At 38.9% G+C, this 23,654-nt stretch overlaps 1 protein-coding gene across 9 annotated transcripts in view; it reads left to right on the top strand.

The window, feature by feature from the left end:
- Window positions 1-23,654, top strand: part of SUPT3H (SPT3 homolog, SAGA and STAGA complex component) — a 556,168-nt gene that overhangs the window by 486,029 nt on the left and 46,485 nt on the right. For 7 of the 9 annotated variants that reach the window (XM_064286849.1, XM_064286851.1, XM_064286855.1 and 4 more), the window contains one exon: window positions 6,719-19,736. The exons of the other annotated variants lie outside the window; for them this stretch is intronic. In XM_064286849.1, coding sequence (XP_064142919.1) covers window positions 6,719-6,838 — 120 coding nt within the window. In that variant the 3' untranslated portion in view covers window positions 6,839-19,736. Of the gene's footprint in view, window positions 1-6,718; window positions 19,737-23,654 lie in introns of those variants that run through there. 9 annotated transcript variants of the gene reach the window in all.

The raw sequence follows: 23,654 nt of genomic DNA, 5'->3' as shown, positions 1-23,654 counted from the left end.
CATATTACAAAGCTACAGTAATCCAAAGTTTGATGTTGGTACATAAATAGATTGAACAGCCCAGGAAGCAGAAACACACCCAAATATATGTGGTGAATTTAGTATATGATAGTGATAGAAGAAAATATCCAAAACATGTTTATAATAAAAACAAAAGGCAAAAAGCCACAAGTAGAGCAGCAGAAAGATATATTGTGTTATTATTTATATTAAGAGGTACAACTGAGGATATCTGTTTATCTATAGATATAGGCAGTCGCCTGACTAGCTCAGTCAGTAGAGCCTGAGACTCTTAGTGTCAGGGTTGCGGGTTTGAGTCCACGTTAGGCATTGCATTTGGAAACGCTAGTGGTGTAGTGCTTAAGAGCTACAGCTGCTAACCAAAAGGTTGGCAGTTCGAATCCACCAGGTGCTCCTTGGGAACTCTCTGGGGCAGTTCTACTGTGTCCTATGGGGTTGCTATGAGTTGGAATTGACTCAACGGCAGGGGTTTGGTTTTTGTTTTTTTTAATAGATATATGTCTCTATCTCTGGACATATACACATTTATGAATATACTAGTACACGTGTAGAATTCTCTGGAAGGAAGCACATGAAACTGGTAAAGTTGTCACTGGGGAGATGGATGAATTCAGAAATGAGAGGAAGGCTTAGTATTCAATATATACCCTTTGCAACAGTTTGAATTTCTTAGGTCAATTTCAAGTATTGCCTATTTTTAAAATTTTTAAAGAAAATATTAGCTCAGATTAAAGTTGAGCCAGTGGATAGTCCTGCAGACCAAATAGCTAGGTGATTTTTTCAAACTTTTCACTCAGATATTTTAGCGCCCTGGGGTGTAACTAATATATCAGGAGTTGTATAAACCCACCTTGCTGCCGTTCTTTGTATGCTCCTGGGCACAGAGTTGGCATCCAGTAAAGACTTTCTGGAGTGTGAAGGTAATTTTCCTTTACTACGGAATGGGTCTAATTTAGGAAGCAGAATTGCACAGTTGGCAGTCCTCTTAAATACTTCTTTCCCCATAGTACCAGTGTGAAATATCAGACTTTTGGCAACCAGGCAAGTTCCATGAATTCATGTGTAGTGTTTCCTTTTTGTTTAGAATTGAGATCCAATGCCCAGTGCCTGGCTTTTTAACATTATCTTTCTAAAAATCTTGCTCCATTTTTACATCAGTTGAAATGAAGCCCTTTGGATACACGGAGAGTTTTTAAGATTTCCTCCTTTGGAAGGTCGCTAAAATGAATTTCAGCAGAGATCTGTTTCTCGCTGCTCTTTCAAATTCCCCTTGTTGTTTTGGTTTCTCACTCCACTATAGCCAGAGCCACAACTTCAAAAGCTACCTTCAAAAAGCAGACTAAGCAATTTTCTTTAACTTCACGTAGAGGGAAAGGTAGATAAACATACATTACCAAGAATTTTAGCAAAATGAAAATTTTACAAGCCTGTGACCTCAGCATCTTACAATATTGAGTCAGCCACTTTGTATGTATTTGATGTACTGGTGATTAAAAAGTCTGATCATCTTGAAAAATATCACTTTCCAAAACAATAATAGGAACACCCTCAATGAGATGGATTGACACAGTGGTTGTAACAATGGGCGCAAACGTACTAATGATTGTGAGGATGGTATGGTGCAGGACCAGGCAGCATTTCATTCTGTTATACATAATGGTGCTGTCTTCGTTATCTAGTGGTGGTGTAACAGAAATACCACAAGTGGATGGCTTTAACAAACAGAAATTTATTCTCTCACAGTCAAGGAGGCTAAAAGTCTTAATTCAGGGCACCAGCGCCCAGAGAAGGTTTCCTCTCCCTGTCGGCTCTGGGGGAAGGTCCTTGTCATCAATCTTTCCCCGGTCTAGGAACTTCTCAGCACAGGGACCCCAGGTCCAAAAGACATGCTCTGCTCCCAGCACTTCTTTCTTGGTAATACGAGGTCCCTCTCTTCTCTGCTCACTTCTCTGTTTTATATCTCAAAAGAGATTGACTCAATCACTAACGTCATAGAAGTTAGGATTTACAACACAGAAAATAATCACATCAGCTCACAAAATGGTATACAGCCACACAATACTGGAAATCATGGCCTAGCCAAGTTGACACACATTTTGGGGGGACATAATTCAATCTGTGACGGTCATTATGAGTCGGAGCTGACTCAACAGTATCTAACAACAGCAAAACAATTAAGCCTACCATCATCAAATATAGATCGATATAATGATTTGACTTTTGGCTTTTTGGTTAATTGTGATTATTAATGATGATATGGGCTGTAATAGCTGATGGAATGCTGGTGGTTAATGAACTATAAGAGAATAGTATAGTAAGCTATTGCATGCTGTCAAGATTGGCAGCTGTATTCATGATCTAGTATATTGTATCTATTATATATATAACAAATAACCCCAGAACTTAATGCCTTAAAACAACAATAACGAGTTTTCTATCTTATGATATCAGTGAGCTAGGAATCTGAGAGCAGCTTGGTTGGGCAGTTCTGGATTAGAGTTTCCCCTGAGGTTGCAGTCAGATGTCAACTGGGGCTAAAGTCATCTGAAGGTTTGACTGAGGCTGGAAGATCTGCTTCTAAAGTGGCTGAATCACATGGCTGACTGGCTAGTGCTGGCTCTTGGCTAGGGGCCTCAGTTCCTCTCCGTGGAACTTCTTAAGTGTCCTCATTGCGTAGCAGCTGGCTCACCCCAAAGCAAGAAATTCAAGAAAGCAAGGTGGGAACAGTAATACCTTCTGTAATCTAGCCCCTAAGGTCACATACTATTACTTTCACCAGTTCTGATTCCATTTGGGAGAACTACACAGGGACATAGATATCAGGAGCAAGAATTATCAGGGGCCAGGAGCAGAGTACATCCTTTGGACTCAGGGTCCCTACACTGAGAAGCTTCTAGACCCAGGGGAAGATTGAGAATAAGGACCTTCTCCCAGAGCCAACAGAGAAAGAAAGCCTTCCCCTATAGCTGGCACTCTGAATTCGGACTTCTAGCCTCCTAAACTGTGAGAGAATAAATTTCTGTTTGGTAAAGCCAAAAAAAAAAAGAATTATTGGGGGCTATCTTGGAAGCTGGCTACAAGAACAATTTGGGCTATGAATTAATAAAGGAGCTCAAAGAATCATAAGATGAAAACTCTTTTAGTCATTTATTTCTCAAAATTTGGTAGGCAGATGTGCTCTGGAATTATAATTCACATATGTAACAATTGGAAGACTGCAAGATTTGGGGAATGGAGTGGTTCCTGATCACTTTGAGTTTTTTGGCATCTTATTCTGCTGTATAAGCAAATTGTAGTATGATTTAATGTCTTTAAAGTGTTAAATCCAAAGTTCCTTTCAAAGAGTTCACAGGGTGATAACAGATGGGACCAAGGACTCAGCAGATACATCTGAGGTTGGAGGAGCCAGAGAGAGAGAAAAGTATATCAAAGATACCCTTGAGTGGGGGAGATGGAACAATAAGCTGCATTTAAGCAGGACCTGGGTCTCCTTTGCTCACCATTGTACCCCCAAGACCCAACACTTTGCTTAGCACAAGTAGGTGTTCAGTGAATATTTTTTGACTGACTGACAGTAAGAGTAGAAACTAGGGTTCCTGGGTCATGAAGAGAGTGTATAGGGAGTTAGAAGACTGAGAATTGGGCTTTGCAGTAGGGTCTCGAGATATTGCTTGTCCCAGTGCATCACAATATCAATAAAAACCATGATGCAAAGTCAAGAACCTCATCTCTTCTCCTAAGTTCAAATGCTAAAGATTGGAATGTGTTACATACAGTAACTGGTAATTTTAATGGAGGATATGTCTATTGAATAAAGGGATTGTGGCCAATAACTGCTGAATATGGTTCAGTTTTTTTTCCCACTATTTTTTGTTGTTGTTGTTGAGAATATACCCAGCAAAACATACACAGAATTCAGCGGTTCCTGTGTGTACCATTTAATGACATTGATTATATTCTTCGAGTTGTGCAACCCCTCTCACCTTCCTTTTCTGAGTTGTTCATCCCTCATTAGCATAAATTCACAGCCCCCTAGAGTTCCTATCTAATATTTCAAGTTGCTGTTGTCATTTGATCCCTTATATATAATGCTCAAGCTAGACAGTTTTTTACTAGTTAAGCTAAACTATTGTTTGGTTTTAAGAAGACTTCAGGGAGTATTTTTGGTTTAAGGTTTAAAGATTATCTCAGGGCAATAGTTTCAGGGGTTCGTCCAACCTTCATGGCTCCAGGATGTCTGGAGTCCATGAAAATTTTAAATTCACCCTTTCGATCGAAGATTCTTCTATAGAATCTTTGATCGAAATGTTCAGTAATAGCAGCCAAGTAACATCTAGTTCTGGTCTCCTGGCAGAGGAGGCAGTTGTTCATGGCGACAGTGAGTCACACAGTCCACATCCTCTTTCTATTCCTCATGCTCCTTCTTCTGCTCTTGGTTCAGGCAAATGGAGACCAATTGTTGTGCTTTGGATAGCTGCTTGCAAGCTTTTAAGGAGACCCCAGGCACTACACAACCAACTAGGAGGTAGACCAGAAGCACTAAACAAGTTATTAGGCCAATGAACAGGATATCGCATGAAACCATGGCTCTTTACCTCCAAACTAAGAAACCAAATCCCATGAAGATTTTGGTTGTACATGAGCAGTATTTTTTTTTTGTCATTGTTATAAATATGTCTATCACACAACTTCTGCAGATTCAACTTTTTAAAGGTATACAGTTTATTGACAGCAATTAAAATAGTCAACTGCGCAACCCTACCTTTAATGCGGTATTTCTGTCACCATTCCCCACTAAATATTAAGTGAACCTTTTTTTTCTAACATTAGATTTATGTACAGTGACTAATAGACTATAAAGTAATTCAACCATTGTTTTTTAAAATCCATTTTAGCGGTTAAGCTAAGATTCTGCTGAAAGAGTTGAGGTTAACTGAGCTCTTTCAAAAAGTACCATGGGGCCTGTGTATGTCCTCACTGCAGAGAGAAGGCCTTCATTCTCAGTGTCAAGCCCAAAGCCCACACTCAGTAATCTGCCTGGCCTTTAGTTTATCCTTTTTAGGTGGGACCTTGGGCTGAGTCAACACAACTGGGCTTTGGAATCTTGACTCCAGAAAGTCTGTATTTTATAAACCTGAGGCTTAGCCATTCTCTACTTTGAAAACTAATAACATTTTAAGTCATATACTCAAAGATAGACTTAGCATTAAATGAGATAATATGCATAACGTGTTTGACACCATGCCCTAACGAGAATCAAGATACAGTAAATGAGATGGAGTCACAGCCATCATCATCACCTCTGTCATGTAATTGACCTTGACCCTATGTCCAGCTGTAATACACTCTGACGTCCAGGCATCCAGAGCTTTCTAATCTGTTAAAAAAAAAAAAAGAAAAAGTGGGGATGACAACTCTTTCCCACTTTTCTATCCTAGTGGAGTTTTGTGCATATAAATGAAATAGTAAGTGGAAATTTCTTAAAGAAAAGCAAAATAGGGAAGAGGTGCTATTAAAAGGCCACTAAGATATGAACTAGAAGACCTTGGTTACAGTCCAATGTCTGCAATTAACCAGCCCTTTTTTGAGGCTTAGATACACCGCATACTTACTGTTACAATTTAGACTAGATGTTCTGAAAAATCCCTTTCATCACTTACCATCTTACTGGTTTTGTGTTTTATTCACAACAGCCCTGTGGAGTAAGTTTTATTATCTTTAGACAAGCAACATAACCACTCTGTGACTCAGTTTCTTATATAGAAAATGTGACTAATAATAGTGCTTTCTCACAGAGTTGTTAAGGATTAAATGAATTAAAATCTAGAAAGCCCATTAGAGCGGTGCCTGGAATATAGTCAGCACTCTGTAATTGTTAGCAATGATGATGATGATTTTGTAAATGAAGAAGCCGAGATTCATGAAAGTTCATTCATTTTCCCAAGGTCACACGGTAGTAGAGCTGGAACCTGAACTCAGTCTTAGGAATTCCATTAAACCACATTGTTTGCACATATACCTTTCAAACCTTGCTGCTGTTTTTGAAACATAGGATTATAGAGCATCTACACAGCTGCTGGAACCGCAATTACATTCTGCCAGCTTTTTTTATAGGTGGTTTTACAGAAAAAGGTAAGGAATGAGAAACAGGAATGTTGCTTGTCTTTAGGCCTCAGAATGTCCATGAGACATATGGCAATGCTCCTTCAAAACTAAGACATCCGACCAAGGTATCACCACCTAGGAAGGTGGAATAGAGTTCTCCTCGGTCGCCAAGGCCTGCTTGTGGCAATCTCAGTTCTGCTGACGCTGCCATGAAGGTAATCACTCATTTCACTCTACCTTAAAAAAAAAAAAATTTTTTTTTTTTTTTAACTAGGTCTCCACACGTTCCTTACTTATTTGGATAAAGAGATCGAATTTCATTTTACATTGTACAGCCTATTAAAGCAATAGAATCATGGTTTAGTTTTGAAATAGAGTCTTTGTTTTCTAATTCTCCAGTGTTTTCTACCAATTGTGCTTCTGCTTTGTGTGAACATACAAAAAGTAAAATCTCATTCCCTTCAGTGTAGTTATTCCATCAGGCCAGACGCAGCCCCAGAATATGAACGTTGTTTTAGTCATCTTAGAAAGACAGGTGAGATTGTTAAGTAATTTGACTAGCTTTCCTGTTCTTGCTTTGTTTTGTTTTCAGATACGAACAGAGCATTATATCTCAGAGACTCTCTCTCAAAACAAAATGTCCTTGAACATCTCTACAATTCCAAACAGTGCTGCCTTTGCGCAAAATATTTTTGAAATCACTCTTCACTAATTATCGTCAGAGCTCGCGGCACATTCTTTTGAAAAGACTCAGTGGTGACAAATGAGTCACGTTACTTTATTATCACACCATGTAATTGTACGTTCATACCACTACTGACATAAATCGTGAAAAAGAAATAGAAATTATGAAATGGACTGTCTTGTGGTTCAGGTCCATGGCTGTGTGTACTGTATCTAAATTGATGGAGGAAAAGAAACATTGAAAGAAAAAATTTCAACGTATCGAATGGCAATAATAGGTTAGTACTATTTCCGGATGTCGTTGGCGCATTTCCATTGTATCAGCATCATTAAGAATATTTGTCTTCATAAATACTTCTCTCTTAAGTTAACCTAGTGGAAAAGTGAAATTAAAAGTTCCGCAAGAACTTTTTTAACAAAATAATGTTCAATTTTTATATTTTATATTACTTTTAAATGTTATAAAAATGTATGGTTTTATTGCCCCATAAAAGATGTATGCTTATTAACCTGGTTTTTTTGGTATATGTATAAGGGTGTTTTATCAAAATTGATATTTTATAAGTTGTAAAGATGTAACACTTTGCTAGATGAGACTATAAACGATTAATTTGGAAAACAAGTACATTTTTATCCTTTTTCAGGAATGCCTTTATATGTTACAGTAACTGTTAGGAAGTGAGACGCCCTTTATGTGCATATGTGCTATCTTTGGCACATAGACCTCTGCTATAAATGAATAATTGAGGCAACATTTGTCCATATTTAATGCTGTTTTGTTCTGGTTTTTTTTTTTTAATTGTCCTTTTGTATTTTTTTTATACTTACACACATTTTGTATTTCTACCTACATAGGATTCAGAAATGGAAGACTTCTCTTTAGTTTTTCTCCCATTTGGATAAATTCATTTGTGGTCACAATAAGAATAGAGGGAAAGTACAGAGAGTCAAAAAAATGACTCTGAACTTCCTGCAAGAGATTTTAGTAGAAAGAAAGAAATTAGATGTTTGGCTGCTAACACTTGGCTCTGGGGGCCTGATTTAATGAAGCTGAGTGGTGTGGTGGGAAGAGCAGAAGTCAAGAGGCCCAGTCTTAAGTCCTTGGCTTTGCCACTAATCTCTCTGAAGAATCTCAGACAAATCGCTTGACATCTGTGGGCTTCTGTTTCCTCATCTGTAAAATGAGAGGCTTGACTACACGGTTGCTAAAACCCCTTCCAGCTCTAACATTCTGTCATTCTGATTCCGCATGCCCTGACTCTGACCTTCTTTTCCATCATATTGTTCGCAGGCAGGCTATCTAAATACCCACAGATGTTTAACTTGCAGGCTCTGTTCCCCTAGATATTTCACTCTAGATACTCTCCTCATTCGACTACTCTCCTTTGGGTTAAGGAGAAAAAAAAAAAAAATTTTTGTGAGCTTCCAAAATCTGTCAGAGAATTAATAATAAATATATTATGAGTCAATGTGTAAAAGGAATTGAAGCGGAAATGGCAATTTGATGAAGCTTTTTTCCAACATTTATTATGAAAACTTTGTAGCATATAGAACTAAGTTGATAGAAATTTACAGCGAACACCCATATACCCACTCCCTGTGTCAACAGTATTTTACTCTTCTTGTTTTGTCACAGATTTATCTGTCTATCCTCTTTCCATCAAGGAACCATCTTTTTGTATGCATTTCAAAGTAAATTGGCAGGCCTCAGTATTAAGCATGCATATTATTAACTAAAGCTCATTGTTTGCTTGTATTTTTTCATACAGTGAAAGCCACATCCTGATTAAACTCTTCCTCATCTCCATTTTATATCTTGTTTCATTCTATATACATGTTAATTGAAAGAGTTATATTGTAAGGAAAGGGACACTGTTCCATTGGCAGAAGCTGTTATAACTTATACTAGTTGCTGAAAGCATCATTATTTGCCAAATTTTAGGTAAAACATTAAAAAAGAATTGGGAAGTGGAAAATGAAGAGAAATGTTGAAATTCTTTAAGAAAAAAAATAGCAGGTGATTGGGAAAAAACTGGGTAGTTGCAAATACTTGTTTATCTAATTTGCTTCCTACCTTTGCTGTCTAAGTTTGAGAGCAGAGAAATGGAGGAGAGATGCTGTTTCTCCTCTCCACTCTCCTCTGTCTCTAGAAATTCTTTCTCATCTAATGGAGAAAACCTCACATGATTCCTGCCCCATGGTTGATACCTTGTTAAAGATTGATGGGTAAGTCAGTGAATGAATGAGTGACTATCCTCAGCAGTCAGAGGGCTCTTTCTAGGGACTCCCTAACTGGAGGTTATGCGGTAATTATAATATGTCCTCCAACGGATTGTGGCACCATGCTTTCCAAAAATGTTAAAGCAAGGGATTCAGGGACGGATTAGAAAAGGGCCTTTCTCATTCAAGGGTATACATAACTGATTTATATATATATATTAAAAAGCTATATAGTTATGCTATTATATCCATATAATAGCATAATTTGGTGTATATATATATAATATGTATGTGCATTTATATACGTGTGTATATACAAACATACTGAAGTTGTCTGAGCATATTTGGAGTATTTGCCAGCACGCCTCTTCTGCTAGCCTCTGAGTTAGTGGTAGATTTCTCAGAACAGTTGCAACACAAGGTCTGTCCAAATCCACTGGGGTCTTAGTTGTTCTTAGTGGTTTCTATGTCGGCTCTTTGAGAGTTCACCACTGCCTCAGTGAGTCACCCCAGCATTGAGTAGCATCCCTGCTATTCTTCCCCAGGGTTCGTTGAAGTGAACTCCTGGGCACTGGAAGGAATTGTTTGCGTAGGAGACAATTGGTAAAGAAGGGCTTTTTATGGCATCGTCATAGCTATTTGTCTTTCTAAAAAAAAAAAAAAAACCCTTGGATGGAAGGAAGAAAAAAAGACAAACCAACCTATTCTCAATGTAAGAATTGCCTACTTTTGGTTTACTTTTGGTGTTTGGACAGGAGCTGGCCCTAACAGATTTTCTGTCTTTTAAACACTGTTCATGCCACCCACAAGGACACAAAGTCTCATCAGCACTTCCATCCTACTGCTGATGGTCTTGCACTGTGGAAATGGGTTATAGAAACATCAGTAAGATTTGGTCCTTTTTTTCAGAGCAATGAGAGCTGCAGGACAAGCCAGGGTAGCAATAGATCTAGCATCTGGAACGGTATAGATAGTGAGGAAATTGTCATTACGGAAGCCCGACCTGGAGGCAGGACCAGGGGTTCAAGGATTGAAGCAGTGGGTCTGCAGTTGGCTTCAACCAAGATGCAGCACTAGGAGTCCAAAGTGGGCAACAAGGAGTCTATCCCACCAGGAAGCTGGAGAAGCATCAGGAAATGAGGGAGTGGTTGCTGTGGTAAAGTCCAAGAACACAGGGAGTGCTAAGGAGCTCCAAAGAGGAAGAGACAGGCAGGAGTCAATAGGTATGGGAGCACCCACTGGCAGAAATGACACCTGGGAGAATCCCAGCAGCAGAGGCCTAGTGGGAATGGTGGGGCAGGGTGGGTGGCCCAGCAACTGAATAGTCAGTGAAATGACAAAGTGGACAGGACAAGGTGAAAGCAGATCATGTCACCTACTCACAGACTACTCCCTCGTCACCCTCCTAGACTGACGCATTGCAAAATGCCACCTCGTCCAGGCAGGCGGTGTTGACATCATCCTTAAAAGGCTGAAATGGATGGTGCAATCCTTAGCATTTTTTCTTTAAAAAGTATAATTATTGGGGGGGGAAAAAAAGCTGTTTTGAACTTGGTTTTTAAATCTTACTTTACATTTTTCTGGGGCTTAGTTCTGTTTGCTTCCAGCACGATCCAAATACCTACTTCAAAGCAAACATGCTAACAAGAACTTGTTAAAAGGAAGGGAAACCAGCTTCTGTGGCTTCTTGTACACCAGCTATGGAGGCGCTCACAGAACCACGTTTGTGAGTTGAGTGTAAATGATTCCGAAACCTACAAATTAGATTTCCCTTGAAATACACATGGGTTTAAAATCTTAACGGGAGAAAAACTTGGCAAATCAAATCTGACCATATTCAGTAAAACCTCACTAATTTGCACTAATGACCAAGAGACCCATTGAGAATTACTGAATTTTTGTGAGTGTATTAGCATGAGAACAAATACCATAAAACAGGGGAGGGAGCAACGGGTAAAAGGAATGGTGGGAAGGCAAGGAAAGAGGGAGGGGGAAATCAAAGTTCCAGCATCAAACAAACATACTTTCTGGTACAATGAAGAATGTATTTGAACAGTTACTGGAATGAAACCCAATAGCTTAATGAGTGCCTTGCTGTGGTGCGCCTGCCCACTGAGGGAGCCAGCCATGTCATACAGCCTGCTGAAGCCAACAGCTAATGTGCACTTAGGTAAAGAGGCCTTCGCTTTATTGAAAGTTGGGGGGTTGTGGTTTTTGCAGGGGTGTGAACCAATGAGATTCTTCCATGTGCCATGCACATTTGTTTTGGGCTTGCACATGCAGGCCATGATTGTAAATCAGTATTAGGGGTGGAGTTTCTTATTATCTTTTTTTAAAAAAGAAAAAAAGGTAGAAACTTGCTAGAAGAGATAGCAAGGGAGGTTGGAATTCTTTCTAGCTGAATTTGCCTTGTTGTTGTTAGCTGTCATGAAGTCAGCCCCCAACTCATGTTGATCCCAGGCACAAGGCAACGAAATGCTGCCCAGTACTGTGCCATCCCCATGATTACTTGCTGATCGGGCCATTATGCTCCATTGGGTTTTCGTTGGCAGGTTTTCAGAAATAGATCACCAGGCCTTTCTTTCCAGTCTGTCTTAGTCTACAAACCCTACTGAAACGTGCTCAGCATCACAGCAAAAGGCAAGCTTCCACTGACAGACAGGTAGTAGCTGCATGAGGTGCGTTGGCCAGGAAGGTGAGATTATGCTGCTGAACCACCGATGCCTCATCAGCCTTCCTTGTTGTTGTTATGTGCCCTCAAGTTGATTCCAACTCATACCCACCGTGTGCGACAGAGCAGAACTGCCCCGTTGGGTTTCCTAGGCTATAGTCTTTACGGGAACAGATCACTAGGTCTTTTCTCCCACTGAGCCTCTGATGGAGTCAATCTGCCGACTTTCAGTTGACATCTGGGTGCTTAATCGTTGTACCACTGGGGCTCCTATATATGCCTGTAGTAGGAGATTTTTAATTTACAGCATTCTCAACTGAAGATTGAAAATCTGGTAGCCTTTTATTGTGAACATGAATTTCATTAAAAAGAAAAATTGCAACTTCCTTCATAGGCAACTGTCTTAAAAGTTCTTTGAAAACTGAATTATTCATGCCCTAATTTCAAATCATAGTACCTGTTTTTAATTCATTTCATATGAGAAATAGAATACTTTTCCCCATTGTTACTATTTGAACACGTGCAGTTAAAGCACAATGACACTTCCTCTCACTCCTCTTTCCATAATCTCTTAGAATATCTAGGCTTTGGTTATTCTTTATAACTGTGGAATATATCTTCACTAAATGTGCAGTTCCTCTGCTTAACAGCCCCTGGTACTGATTTGTGTTTTTACTGATTTCTGTCACTCCTTCAGACTTGCCTTTCTGCAATTTTACGTTTTACCAGGTGAAGAATAATTTAGAACTTCCACCCAAGTGGCCATTAAAGCTGTGGGGAATAATAAATATGTCTAGTCAGAGCTTTCTTTAGGGCAGGACTTCGAACTGGTTCTTCCCGGTTCAGTCATGGCCAAGAAAATAAAGCCGTAACAAACCTGAATGTTTTAAATTGGGGGGAACCACAGGAAAAATTACAGGTCGAAGGGCTGCTAGAACCAATCTCTCTCTTAAAAAATGTGCAGCATGCACATCGCACAGCAACCAAATCTCTTGCCTGTCGGATTTTGCGCAGAGTCAAAAACAACAGTGCCCTACTCAAAGATGGTGACCAACCGTGCTGCTTTGAATGTATGTCACCTTCCACAGTCCTGCCAGTAATCCGATATCATGCATCAAGCTCCTGAAGGGGCTGGCTATGCCTCTTCCAAGTCTCCAGTTCCCAGGCTTTGACCCATAATTTTTCCCATTCCGGTTACTGTTGTGGGTTACCCAAATTTTAAAAAACTTAAAAAATTTGAGTCTTTTCTGGTTTCCTTTGTCAGCTCTGACTGAACCAGTTCAAATTGAATCAAAGCCCTGCTTTGGGGCTTAAGTTGATGTAAATGGTTTCAGGTCTTGTGGTGCTACCCCTGGACCAGAAATGAGTTGTCACACTAGCTAGTTCAGAGAAAGACCAGAATCTTATTTGTCCCACATTAGAGTGTCTGCTTTCATCATTTTTAATCTTTTCTTTCCTGCCATCCTGCCCTCCCAAAGAGTAAAGCGTGATTCATGCAGACCTTTTGTGCATTCTCACAGGAACTATTCTAAAGCCGTTCACTCTCCCCAAGCCCGCATGCAGATCAGGCAGGTGATCGGCTTTGCTTTGCGATGGGTGGGTGGATGGGTGGGTAAGATCACTCCAAGGCCACTGTGGGCTTCCTAAATTATCAACTTCTTCATCTCAGCGTATCTGAAACTTAATTCCTTTTTTCTTTCTTGGACCTGTTTCCGAGGAAGAAGTACCCCTTGCTTTATCAAGCAGGGCTCCTGAACTCCTCTTCCTTACTGGTAGCTGTCTTACTCTGTTTTCTCCTTCCTCTCTGCATGTGAACAGACTCAGGTCTCCCCATCTTGAGTCCTTTCCTTGGTGGTTCAGATTACTGTTGTTCCTGTGCTCTTTTACAACAGAACTTCTTAAAAGGTTGGAGAACATTCTACCCTCCGCAACCTCTCTTAACTCATCTCCCACCACCAACCCTCTTGCTCATTCTGCTACAGACGCACCGGCCTCTGTCCTCTGCATCAAATACCCCACTTGTGCTCCTACCTCAGGGCCTTTCCACTCTCACTTCTCTCTACCTAAATTGCTTTTTTGCATGGCTTACTCGCTCCTTTCCTATAGGCCTCCCTGATCAAATGTTACCTTAGTAGAGAGGCCTTTCCTGACCTCTTAATATAAAATAGTAACTCTATCCGCATTGCCTTTTCCCACCTTAATTGTTTCCCATAGCACTGTCACCCCCTATCATATTATGTATTTGATTGTTTGTTGTATCTTCCCAACTATAAGTTCCATGAAGGCATGGACTTTGCGTGCTTTGCTCACAGATATTTTCTCAGTGCCTAGCAGAAAGACTGGTAAATAAGGGTAGTCAGTAAATAATGAACGATGGGAGGAAAAATACAATAAAGATAATGTAAGTATTCTACAAATGTACACTGAACTTTAGTTATCTTTATTTTTTGTTGGTTTTTTTTAGGATATGTATTAGCTCACCTAAAAATAACAATAATAATCCATTACATGTTGCGATACATATTTTTATGAAAAATAGCTATACTTTGGGGAAAAATTAATGAGATGAGTAGTGAACTTGTCTTATATTTTTACAAATTTTTAAAATATGTGACTTAATACAAGACAGCTGGATTCTCATATCTGCTTCTGCATTCAGTATATTGCTGTTATATATGTCATATAGCCTCAATACTCCACTGTACACTTACGAGAGAATGAGAGTGAGAAAGGCAAGTCAAGTCTTAGTAATATCATGACTTATTTTGACCTTATGGGTGCCCTGAAAAACTGAAAATAGTTTCTATTTGTCTCTGCTGACTTTTGACATAAGAAGTTAACATTCCTATAGATTGTTCTTTGATGTAGTAAGGCTAATCTACCTTTCTGTCCATGTGATCTTTTTTCTCCTTTTATATTTCTACTTTCTATTGCTTGATTTCAGGAGCAACATCTCTGAGAGTTTATTCGTTTATTTTTAATTAATGATTTTTCAGTTTCTTCTTTGAGGGAGGTTTTTACAGTAGTTTTAAATGGAGTGTCGCTCCCTGTCTAAACCTTCGTGTTCCTTCATAATGTATAGCCATAGATAGTATATTATATAGCCAAATTCTTGTTGACACTCATTTCTTAAAGTAGCTCAGAATTCATATGGTCACAACAAGTGAATAAACTGTCAGAGAGATAAGCTATACAACATCAAGGGTATTTTCAGATTTTTTGAAATTAAATTTTTCTATCAAGTTCAGGGTTTTTTGTTTGCTTGCTTGTTTTTTGTAGTTTATTCCTTCAGTAAGTCTTTATTGGGTTTTAAAGTACTAACATTTAAATATATATATATATATAAATCTAACATTTTAGCAAATAAAAAAGAGAAACATCTTACCCATAAGGTATTTAATGTCCAGTTGAGAGACAGTTTAGAATTATTTCATTATAATGTGTAATTACTATAATAATCCTTTACAGGATTAAATGGAACCAAATAGAGGGTTCTTCACTCAGTCCTGGGATTCTGAGGTTTCACAGAGGAAAGATTGCCTGAGCTGAACTGTGAAGGATAAGAGGATTTAGCCAAGCCAAGAGTGAGGAGATGCTCATTCTAGACAAAGGGGACATGAGCAAAAGTAGAATTTCAAAGAGGTGTGAAACAGCACTGCATGGTCAGGAAATCACCAACAATTTGGAATTACTAAAACATGAAATACATGGTGTGAAATGGCTGGAGGAGAGAAGAAAAGGAGAGGTGGGGCGGAAGCATGGAGAATGCCGTACTTAGGAGCTTGGGCATAATCCTCAGTGGCGTGTTATTGAAGGGGTTTTTAAGCTGAGGAGTGAAGAGCAGAGGTAGAAGTAATATATAGTCACTTTCAACTTTTCAGTGGTTTGGAAACTTTAGCCACAGAACAAGTTCTAACGAGGTCTTACATATTAGCTTAATACCAAAAGCAGATCAAAGTAGAACTCCCCAGTAGAGGCTGGGATGACAAACTCAGAACTTCCTAGCCTGGTTCTCCCTCACTGTTCTGCTAACCATTTTGTCAGCTCTCACAGCACCTTCAGAGACCTTCAGGGCTTTTCTGAGCACCCTTAAAAAAAAAAAAAAAAAAACCCTTTCAGTTTTTAGATTTGAAAACTGCAGCTCAGAAAGAGTATCTCAATGAAATGGTGGCAGAGGCTAGGATAGAACCATGTCTTGTGATTACCATCTACTGTTATTTCAACTAACATGTTGTCATTGAAGAAAAATGTATTTTTCATACAACCAAAATTCCTTGCTCCTGTTACACAGGTGCAATAGATGGGATAAAGAAAAAAATATTGTCCAAGTTAGAGTAGATTTTCTACCTTTAGTAGGTGCTTACTATCTTTTTTTTATTAATCAATCTTAAGGCTTTTTAAAATTGTTAACGTAAGAGATTCTTCTAGAATTGGGTTCTAGTTTATATGAAACTTTATCCTTTCCCGTTGCTGCCTTTTCACACTAGTTGAGAGAATACCAAGTTAGAATCCCTCAAATTGAGTTTTTAGGAATTAGATATGGGGGAATTTTCTGTTAAGGCCTCTTGTTGTTAATGGAATTTCTTCCCAGTAAGTCTTGATAGTGCCTAGGTTTACTGACCTTGTCTAAATAGTATGTCATGGCTAAAGCCTGTTCTAATGGCAAAAGCAGTGGAATAGGAGTCAAGAGACCTGGTTCTACTCCCAGTCCAGCCATTAGCTGGCTGAATAACATTTGGAAAAGTCACTCAAGCTCAACTGTACAATGAGAAGGTTGAACTAAATTACCTCTAAGGCCCCTTCCAGCTCCTACAGTCTGTGATTCTAATTACAGCTAATGTTGTGTTTTATCTGTGAGAGTGGTCACGTTTTATAGACTGCCATAAGCTCTCATTTTTGGTGGTCCTAATGACTTCAGATAGATGGGTGCAGAAGCACTTGATTGTGAATATCTCTAAAAAGCAATAGAAATGGACATTTCCTATTATGGCAGAGGATATATGCTAATGAAATGTGTTAATTTTTTTTTTTTTTTTATATTCTCAGTCTGGGAATTTGAATGGCTTTACTGAAATTCTGATAATATTCCCCATGACCTTATCGGTGGGCAGCTGTCAGCCTTGGACAATTCACATAACAGATAGATGGACATTTATGAAGACCTCTGCTTATCTCAGTGGGAGTCACGGTATATAAACTCTTTAAGGGCTCTCAGAGTTGTACAAGTCCTTTGGAGTCTTTTTCTGAACTCCTCATTCTGTATTTGATTCTCCAACCTCATTTTTCTAGAAAAGCCCTTCCTCAAAGTGCTATTTAAAGTCCTTCACATCAAGCCCTATTACTTTAAGACTAAGTGTGATATAACAAACAATGACATTATTATATTGTAAGGACAAGAAATAGGGGGTAAGTTATAAAGCAGAACATTTTTATTTACACAGCAGTGTTTTAATAACCAGCAAAATTTTGGAAGAGAACTGGAAAAATAGTTAAAAGATAAATGGACTTATGTTTCAATGTTATGATTTTTCACATGCACTAAAGTTCATTTTTCCTTTTTTTTACATCCTTGAAATTCGGACAGGACCCTGGGAGAGTTGTTGGCATCCTTTGGTCAACACATTTGTCAGGGTATTTTCTTTTTTTCAACGTTCTTCTATGGTCCTATTAAGCAATAACCTCATTAGCAACACATTCTGAGTGGTATAGTATGATAGCTTTACTACAAAGGGGTTCTGTATTTCAGGTGCCAGGATATAACACTCTTATGACAGGGGAGAAAAAGAAAACTTGCTATGAAGGGGAAGCTTAGACATTATTTACTCTAAATATTGGAGCTTTCCATTTGAAAGTTTACAGAGGCCAAAGAATTGTTGAATTTGGAGATTTCAAAATAAAAATCTCCAGCAAACTCTAAAAATGTTTCCACCTTGAAAACAAGTCCTATTCCCTCCTGTGAGCATTTGCCTTACATAGTTCTGGATTAGCCTGTAAATTATTTTCATCACAAATACCTTTCACTAGGAGACACAGCATCACCCTCTTCTGGAATGACACAAATCAACATTCTAGTCAAGGCTGGGCATCCTAACAACAGACTTGTCAGTTAAGTTAGGTAGACTGTTCTTACCTCTTTATGTCAAGTCTGTTTTTTAGGCTACATCACGTTAGAGCAATGCAGAGTCTGAGAGGCCGAAATCCAAATTAATCCTGGCAAGATTTCAGAAGCGCTGGAAACTGGCAAATTTAAATCATTGTCAACTCCAAACTTTTTATTTTTACCTTGGACTTTATGTCATCATACATAAGTTAAAACTACAGAAAAAACACGTTGCTACTGATTTTACCTCTTTTGGTCACTTGCCTTGGTCTACACTTGCAGAACCCGATACAACCAATGTCATTGTTCCGAGAAGGGTCATATGTATTAAGGCTCTGGCAACCATAGAAACAATCCTGTTGGCATAGTTAAAAGGAAACCTGTGGATAAACTGCTTCTCTGGTCCTAATCCATGTACTTGTCACTCTCTAGCGTGACAGTATGTAGGAGTGTACTGATTTTTCGAGTTCTGGATAGACGAGGTAGGGAATAGGGGTGAAGGTTACTCTATAGCTGAGCTGAATATATTAAATTAAACAGTATGAAATTCCCATATTTGAAGTCAAAACCAATTGAATATCAACAGTTCTATACGATTCAACCTAATAATTATTTTGATCTATCTTAAAAATATGAAGTTACCCGTCACTTTACTTTTGTTCCCGGTATATAAAATAAATTCACCTAGATTGACTAGCCACTACCAAAGCAAACCAACTCACCAAAAGATCCAAAAGGTTCCCTGTGCCTCCCTTGCTTCATCTCAAAAATGGGAATAATAATGACATCTGCCTTGTAGTGTTATTGTGAAGATTAAATCTTAAGGCCTTAGAATAGTGCTTAACACATAATGAAAAAAAAAAAAGCACCCAATAAATTCACCCATTATTAGCATTGTCATCATTATTAGCAGCTTATTAATTTGTTTGCTAAATAAATATATTTTGACATTTGACTGCATGGCAGGTTAAATGTCAGGTGGTGGGACCACATTTCTGAACAGACCACACTCCCAACTCAAGGAGCTTATAATCAAGTGTACAGGCCATTATTGTGCAGTGTCGTAGTGCTGTGTAGGGGCAACATGTGTTGTGGATGCACATAGGCAAGGCCAGGGAAGCCAAAACCTAAAAGACTAGTGGCAGTTAGCCAAACAAAAAGAACCGGGAAGAGCAGTGCCATCAGCATGAGCCTAAAGCATAGAGGTCTGAGGAAGAGAGAACATAATGTGACCTGAGACCTGCAAGTAGTGGAATGTGGCAGGAAGAGAGGATGATGAGTGAGCTCACTATTTGCCTCCTGCTGAACTTGTCACCCCATACGTCAGCAGGTTTCATCTGTTGCTCTCAAGGCAGAAATGTAATAACTTCTACTAATATGATCAAAACTTATTTCCAGTTGCCAATTTGGATAACTTGAAAGTTGCTCATCAAAAGAATTCTAACTATAATGTTTTTGTCTTATATGGAAGTATCTATTGTCTAAAGGTAATTTTTTATAGCAAAGATCCTAGGTAGGAAAAATGGGCTAAAAAAGAAAAATTGGCCTCAGGAGTAAAAAAGGAATTTTAAAGAAAATTTGTTAATAATAACATTCTCATAGAAGACCTAGATTACCTGTTTTATCTGAATAATCAAAGGATCTTGTTGTTACCTGTCGTCGTCGATTTCCACTCATAGCGACCCCGTGTGACAGAGCAGAACTGCCCCGTAGTGTTTCCTAGGCTCTTACATTTATGAGGGCAGATCACCAAGTCTTTCTCCCTTGGAGCTGCTGGGTGGGTTTGAACCACCAACCTTTAGTTAGCAGCCAAGTACTTAACCGTTGTGCCATCAGGGCTGCTTAATCAAAGGGTACATTTTTTAAAATCAAAGCCAGCTAACGTTGAGCCAGGTAGGGCATTCAAAATAAACCTGATTGATCTGGATCTTTTTTTTTTTTTTTTTTTTAGAACAGAGTAAACTAATGAACACAAAAGTGGGCGGCTGTCTTAGATCCCTTCCAACAAGGTTGCTCCTCAAGTCAGAACACCCCTTTCCATCCTCAGACCCATATCGGCTCAGAGCATATGTTTTTCTGCTTTTATCCTCTTACTAAAATAGACTGTGCATGTCCGTTATCCTTTATGTTAGATGAGGGTATTATAAGTGATGCCTTACGTTCTGTTTGTATTTTTAGAACATCTCCATAAAAAGGTTAAAGGTAAACAACGTGGGAGAGGTAGAACGCAGACAGTAAAAATGAAAAAGAAAATCTACCAAATAATATACCATTGAGATTCGGGATTTTTAATAAAGGGTTGTATTTTTTTGAATCTAAAAACCCTGCATATTGTTCAGCCTAAATGTTTTGGGTTAGTTTATGATATAGAAAATCGATGGAATTGAAGTGTATATTTTCCTCCATCTAAAAAAATTTTTTAATAACATACCTACTTCTATATGCATAAGTGCCCAAGTCCCTATGATTTATTTATTGCAGATTTTATTTTCATTTATGAGTTCCATGTAAAACTGTTAAATCAACGGACTCATCACCTTAGCCTTAAATTAGCATAGCACATCATTAGGGAAAGCTATGCTGTACATTTAATTGCTGTTTTTAAAAGTTATGTCATGTTGGCATGCCCTACCTTTGCGTTCATATGTTACCATGTTTAATTTATAAGGAGTTTGTTTAATTTACAACAAGCTTCTGGGCTGCTTCCTGTTGTTCATTAGCTCCCTCGAAGCCCAACTATTTGGTAAGAGTGGCGGCTATTGCTACGTGAATATTTGAAATATAGCGAAACTGAAATGATATATGATAAGAGGGCAAATGTTAGAGAATTAGAAAAAGAGCGAAACGGTGCAGCATGAAATGTCAAACCACATTTTAGGGCATTTTTACTATATTTCCATAAATGCATGAGGGAATTATGTTGCAAATACTTGAAACTGTTTATTTTCATTTTTGGCCTGATTTTCTAGCATTGAAGAAACCATGTCTAATGATCTTGAGTATTCTTAAAGAAAAAGAAATTATATTTTACATAATGGTTTGCATGTGTGAGTTCCCTCTGGCAGAAGCACTGTAATTAGTGTGTCGTCTCTCGGAGAAGAGGCTATCTGTCTTAAAGATGCAACGGCCACATTTGACTGCTGGAACCGAGTGCAGAACATTGTGATTTTGTCAAAAGATAAACAACATCCCTTTTCACTTACTCGTTCTTGCTCCTTCCTGCTTCTTTGGCTCAAGCAGGAGAAGCAAAGGACAGCTGAATACTAAGTTTTCATCCTTTCCCATTCAGCAAGCCATGGAGAAAGACCTTGGCTTCTTGACATTAATAACTTTGCTTTCAACTCTACTTGGAATGATTTGGGCAGCTTTTCAAAAATGAAAAAGGTACAATAAAAGAGTGCTGAACTTCTCGTTTTACTCATAAAGTAGCAGATTCAGCAAAGGCTCCCTCCCTTTGGGAATGGCTGCATTCTTCCCAGGAGACCCAAGATTGTAGAATATTATTTCCTTGCACAACTTGCATTGAAACTGTTAAAAGAAAATCAGCTTGAGTAGGTGGAGTGGCAGACAGTATGAAGCTTTTCAGTCTTGCTGTTTAACAATAATGGTGGTGTAAAAGCTTGGCTGCCTTTTAGACAGTCCCTTAGACATGTCCCTGATTAGAGGAAAGGGGGAAACCTATAAAGCCTGTCCTTGAACCAAAGTAGAGCCAAAAAAAAAAAAAAATGTGGATACATATGTAACGGCTGTATATGATGAATGAATGTGTCTGATATCTGTCTATCTACATTATATACACATGCTCACAAAATCACACACACACACCGTCTCTGTCACAGTAGCCTTGCTGTATATTAACTCTTGATTTCCTATAATATTTGAGAAATTGAAATTGACCATAGGTCAAATACAGCACATTTCAGGTCAGTACCTGTGGCTGCACGGTAGGAATAGTGGAAAGGTGTAAAGAAACCATTCGACGTATAAAGATGACAGTTTCATTAGGGGAACAAAATAAGAAAAAACGGCGCCTTCTGATTCTGTTTTGCATTAGTTTGCATTCGTTTCTGAGTGCATTAGAGACAGGATGTCTGCTACTCCTTATCTGTTACAGTTTGGGCCATAAAGCCAGGAGATGAAAAACTGCTGCCTCAGTAGAAGCATCTGCCAATCAAAACTGGCCAGCCCAAGAGATGGAGCTCAAGTTCATCAGCCCCTCCCTCTTCCACAGGAAGAGGACTCAGGAGGACAGGGCAGAGTTAAGTGTGTGCTGTTACCTGGCTGTCTCTGGGAGGTGCAACATGTTTACGCACCATTTCATGTGATGGAAAGAATCTATGCTTTGAAATCAGAAAACGTGAGTTCTTCAATCAGGTCTGATTGAGAACTGCAAGTCGCACAACTGAATGGAGAAGACTGTGCTCTAGAATTGTTTTCGTTCATCAAGAACACATTTTGTTCTTCCTCAGTTCTGTTTTTATCTTTTAGATAAGGAAATACTACGTTTTATCTAAGGAGCCCTGGTGGCACAGTGGTTAAGTGCTTGGCTGCTAACCAGAAGGTCAGTGGTTTGAACCCACCAGATGCCACTCAGGAAAAAGATGTGGCAGCCTGTTTCTGTAAAGATTTACAGCCCTGGAAACTCTGTGGGGCAGTTCTATTCTGTCTTACAGGGTCACTATGAGTCAGAATTGACTCAATGGCAACAGGTTTTTTGTTTTTTGTTTTTTTTAACGTTTTATCACTGGCAGGTTTCTTGGGTCTTAATGATAGAGCTAATCCTGTTTCATAAGACAGACCTGCAAGTATTTGAAGACAATTATCATGTTTCCAGATTGTTAGAAATTGTTGAAAGAATTATCTAAGTGGTAAATAAGTTTCTATGTATCTTACTATGAATAATTTTTAACCGCATTTTATATATATTTTAAATGCTTATCTTTTTGTTTTAGCGTGTTTTTGGTCCTGTATAGGGAACAGAACAAAAGGGAGGTGCTCACTGAGTGCAGAGAGGCCAGCAGAAGCCTCTTGAAGCTGGGTCTGCAGGAGCCGAAAGGCAAGAAAGGAGGGCTCTGGCAGGGGGAGGCAGTGAATGGACAAGAGATGAACCTCGGGGAAGGGAGGCTAGCCTGCAAGACTGACCCCACCAAGCTGTCCCACTTCAGAACCAAGTTCATCAGAGGAGCCAACTGACTTTCAGTATCTGCTGATTGATATTAGTTTTTCTTGATCGGCTGATGATTGCTTGTTTCTTTTCAAAGTAGAGGCTAAAGGATCACTCTGAGTGCTGTGAAGGCGGTATCTTCTAGCCCAGAAGAGAAAGCAGGGAGACCAGTTAGGGATTGTTACAAGTGTTCATAAAGATTTGATGATGCGGTATGTTTTGCTTTGGGAAACTGGCGTTCAGCCAATTCTTTCTTGTCTGTTATCACCATTCCAGCATTCAGTTTTGCTCATTTTTATTCCCCTGTTTGGGGTCATCTCTGTTTTTACCTATTTGATTTATTCTATGTGTGTTTCCAAGCCCCAAGCATAGTGTAACTATTCATTTGTTTAAAACTCTGAATGCCATGCCATTGAGATGTATATCTGTCTTATTCATTCTTCTATCCCCAGTGCTGAGCTCAGAGTTAGGCATAGAGTACACAGTGGACATATATTTATTTCATGCATGCATTTACTGAATGCATGCTTCCTGTGATGATTTTAGAGCTTCCTGAGTGTATCACTGATTCCGAGGCCAGGGTGATGTATTGATTCAGAACATGGACTCTGGAGCAGCTGCTTCCATTCAAAGCACGACTCGATCACTTAGCAGCTCTGTGACCTTGGGCAAATTATATAGCATCCCTT

This window comes from Loxodonta africana, chromosome 1 (genome assembly GCF_030014295.1).
Source record: "Loxodonta africana isolate mLoxAfr1 chromosome 1, mLoxAfr1.hap2, whole genome shotgun sequence".
NCBI classification, from domain to species: Eukaryota; Metazoa; Chordata; class Mammalia; order Proboscidea; family Elephantidae; genus Loxodonta; species Loxodonta africana.
This window is presented reverse-complemented; position numbering and strand designations above follow the sequence as displayed.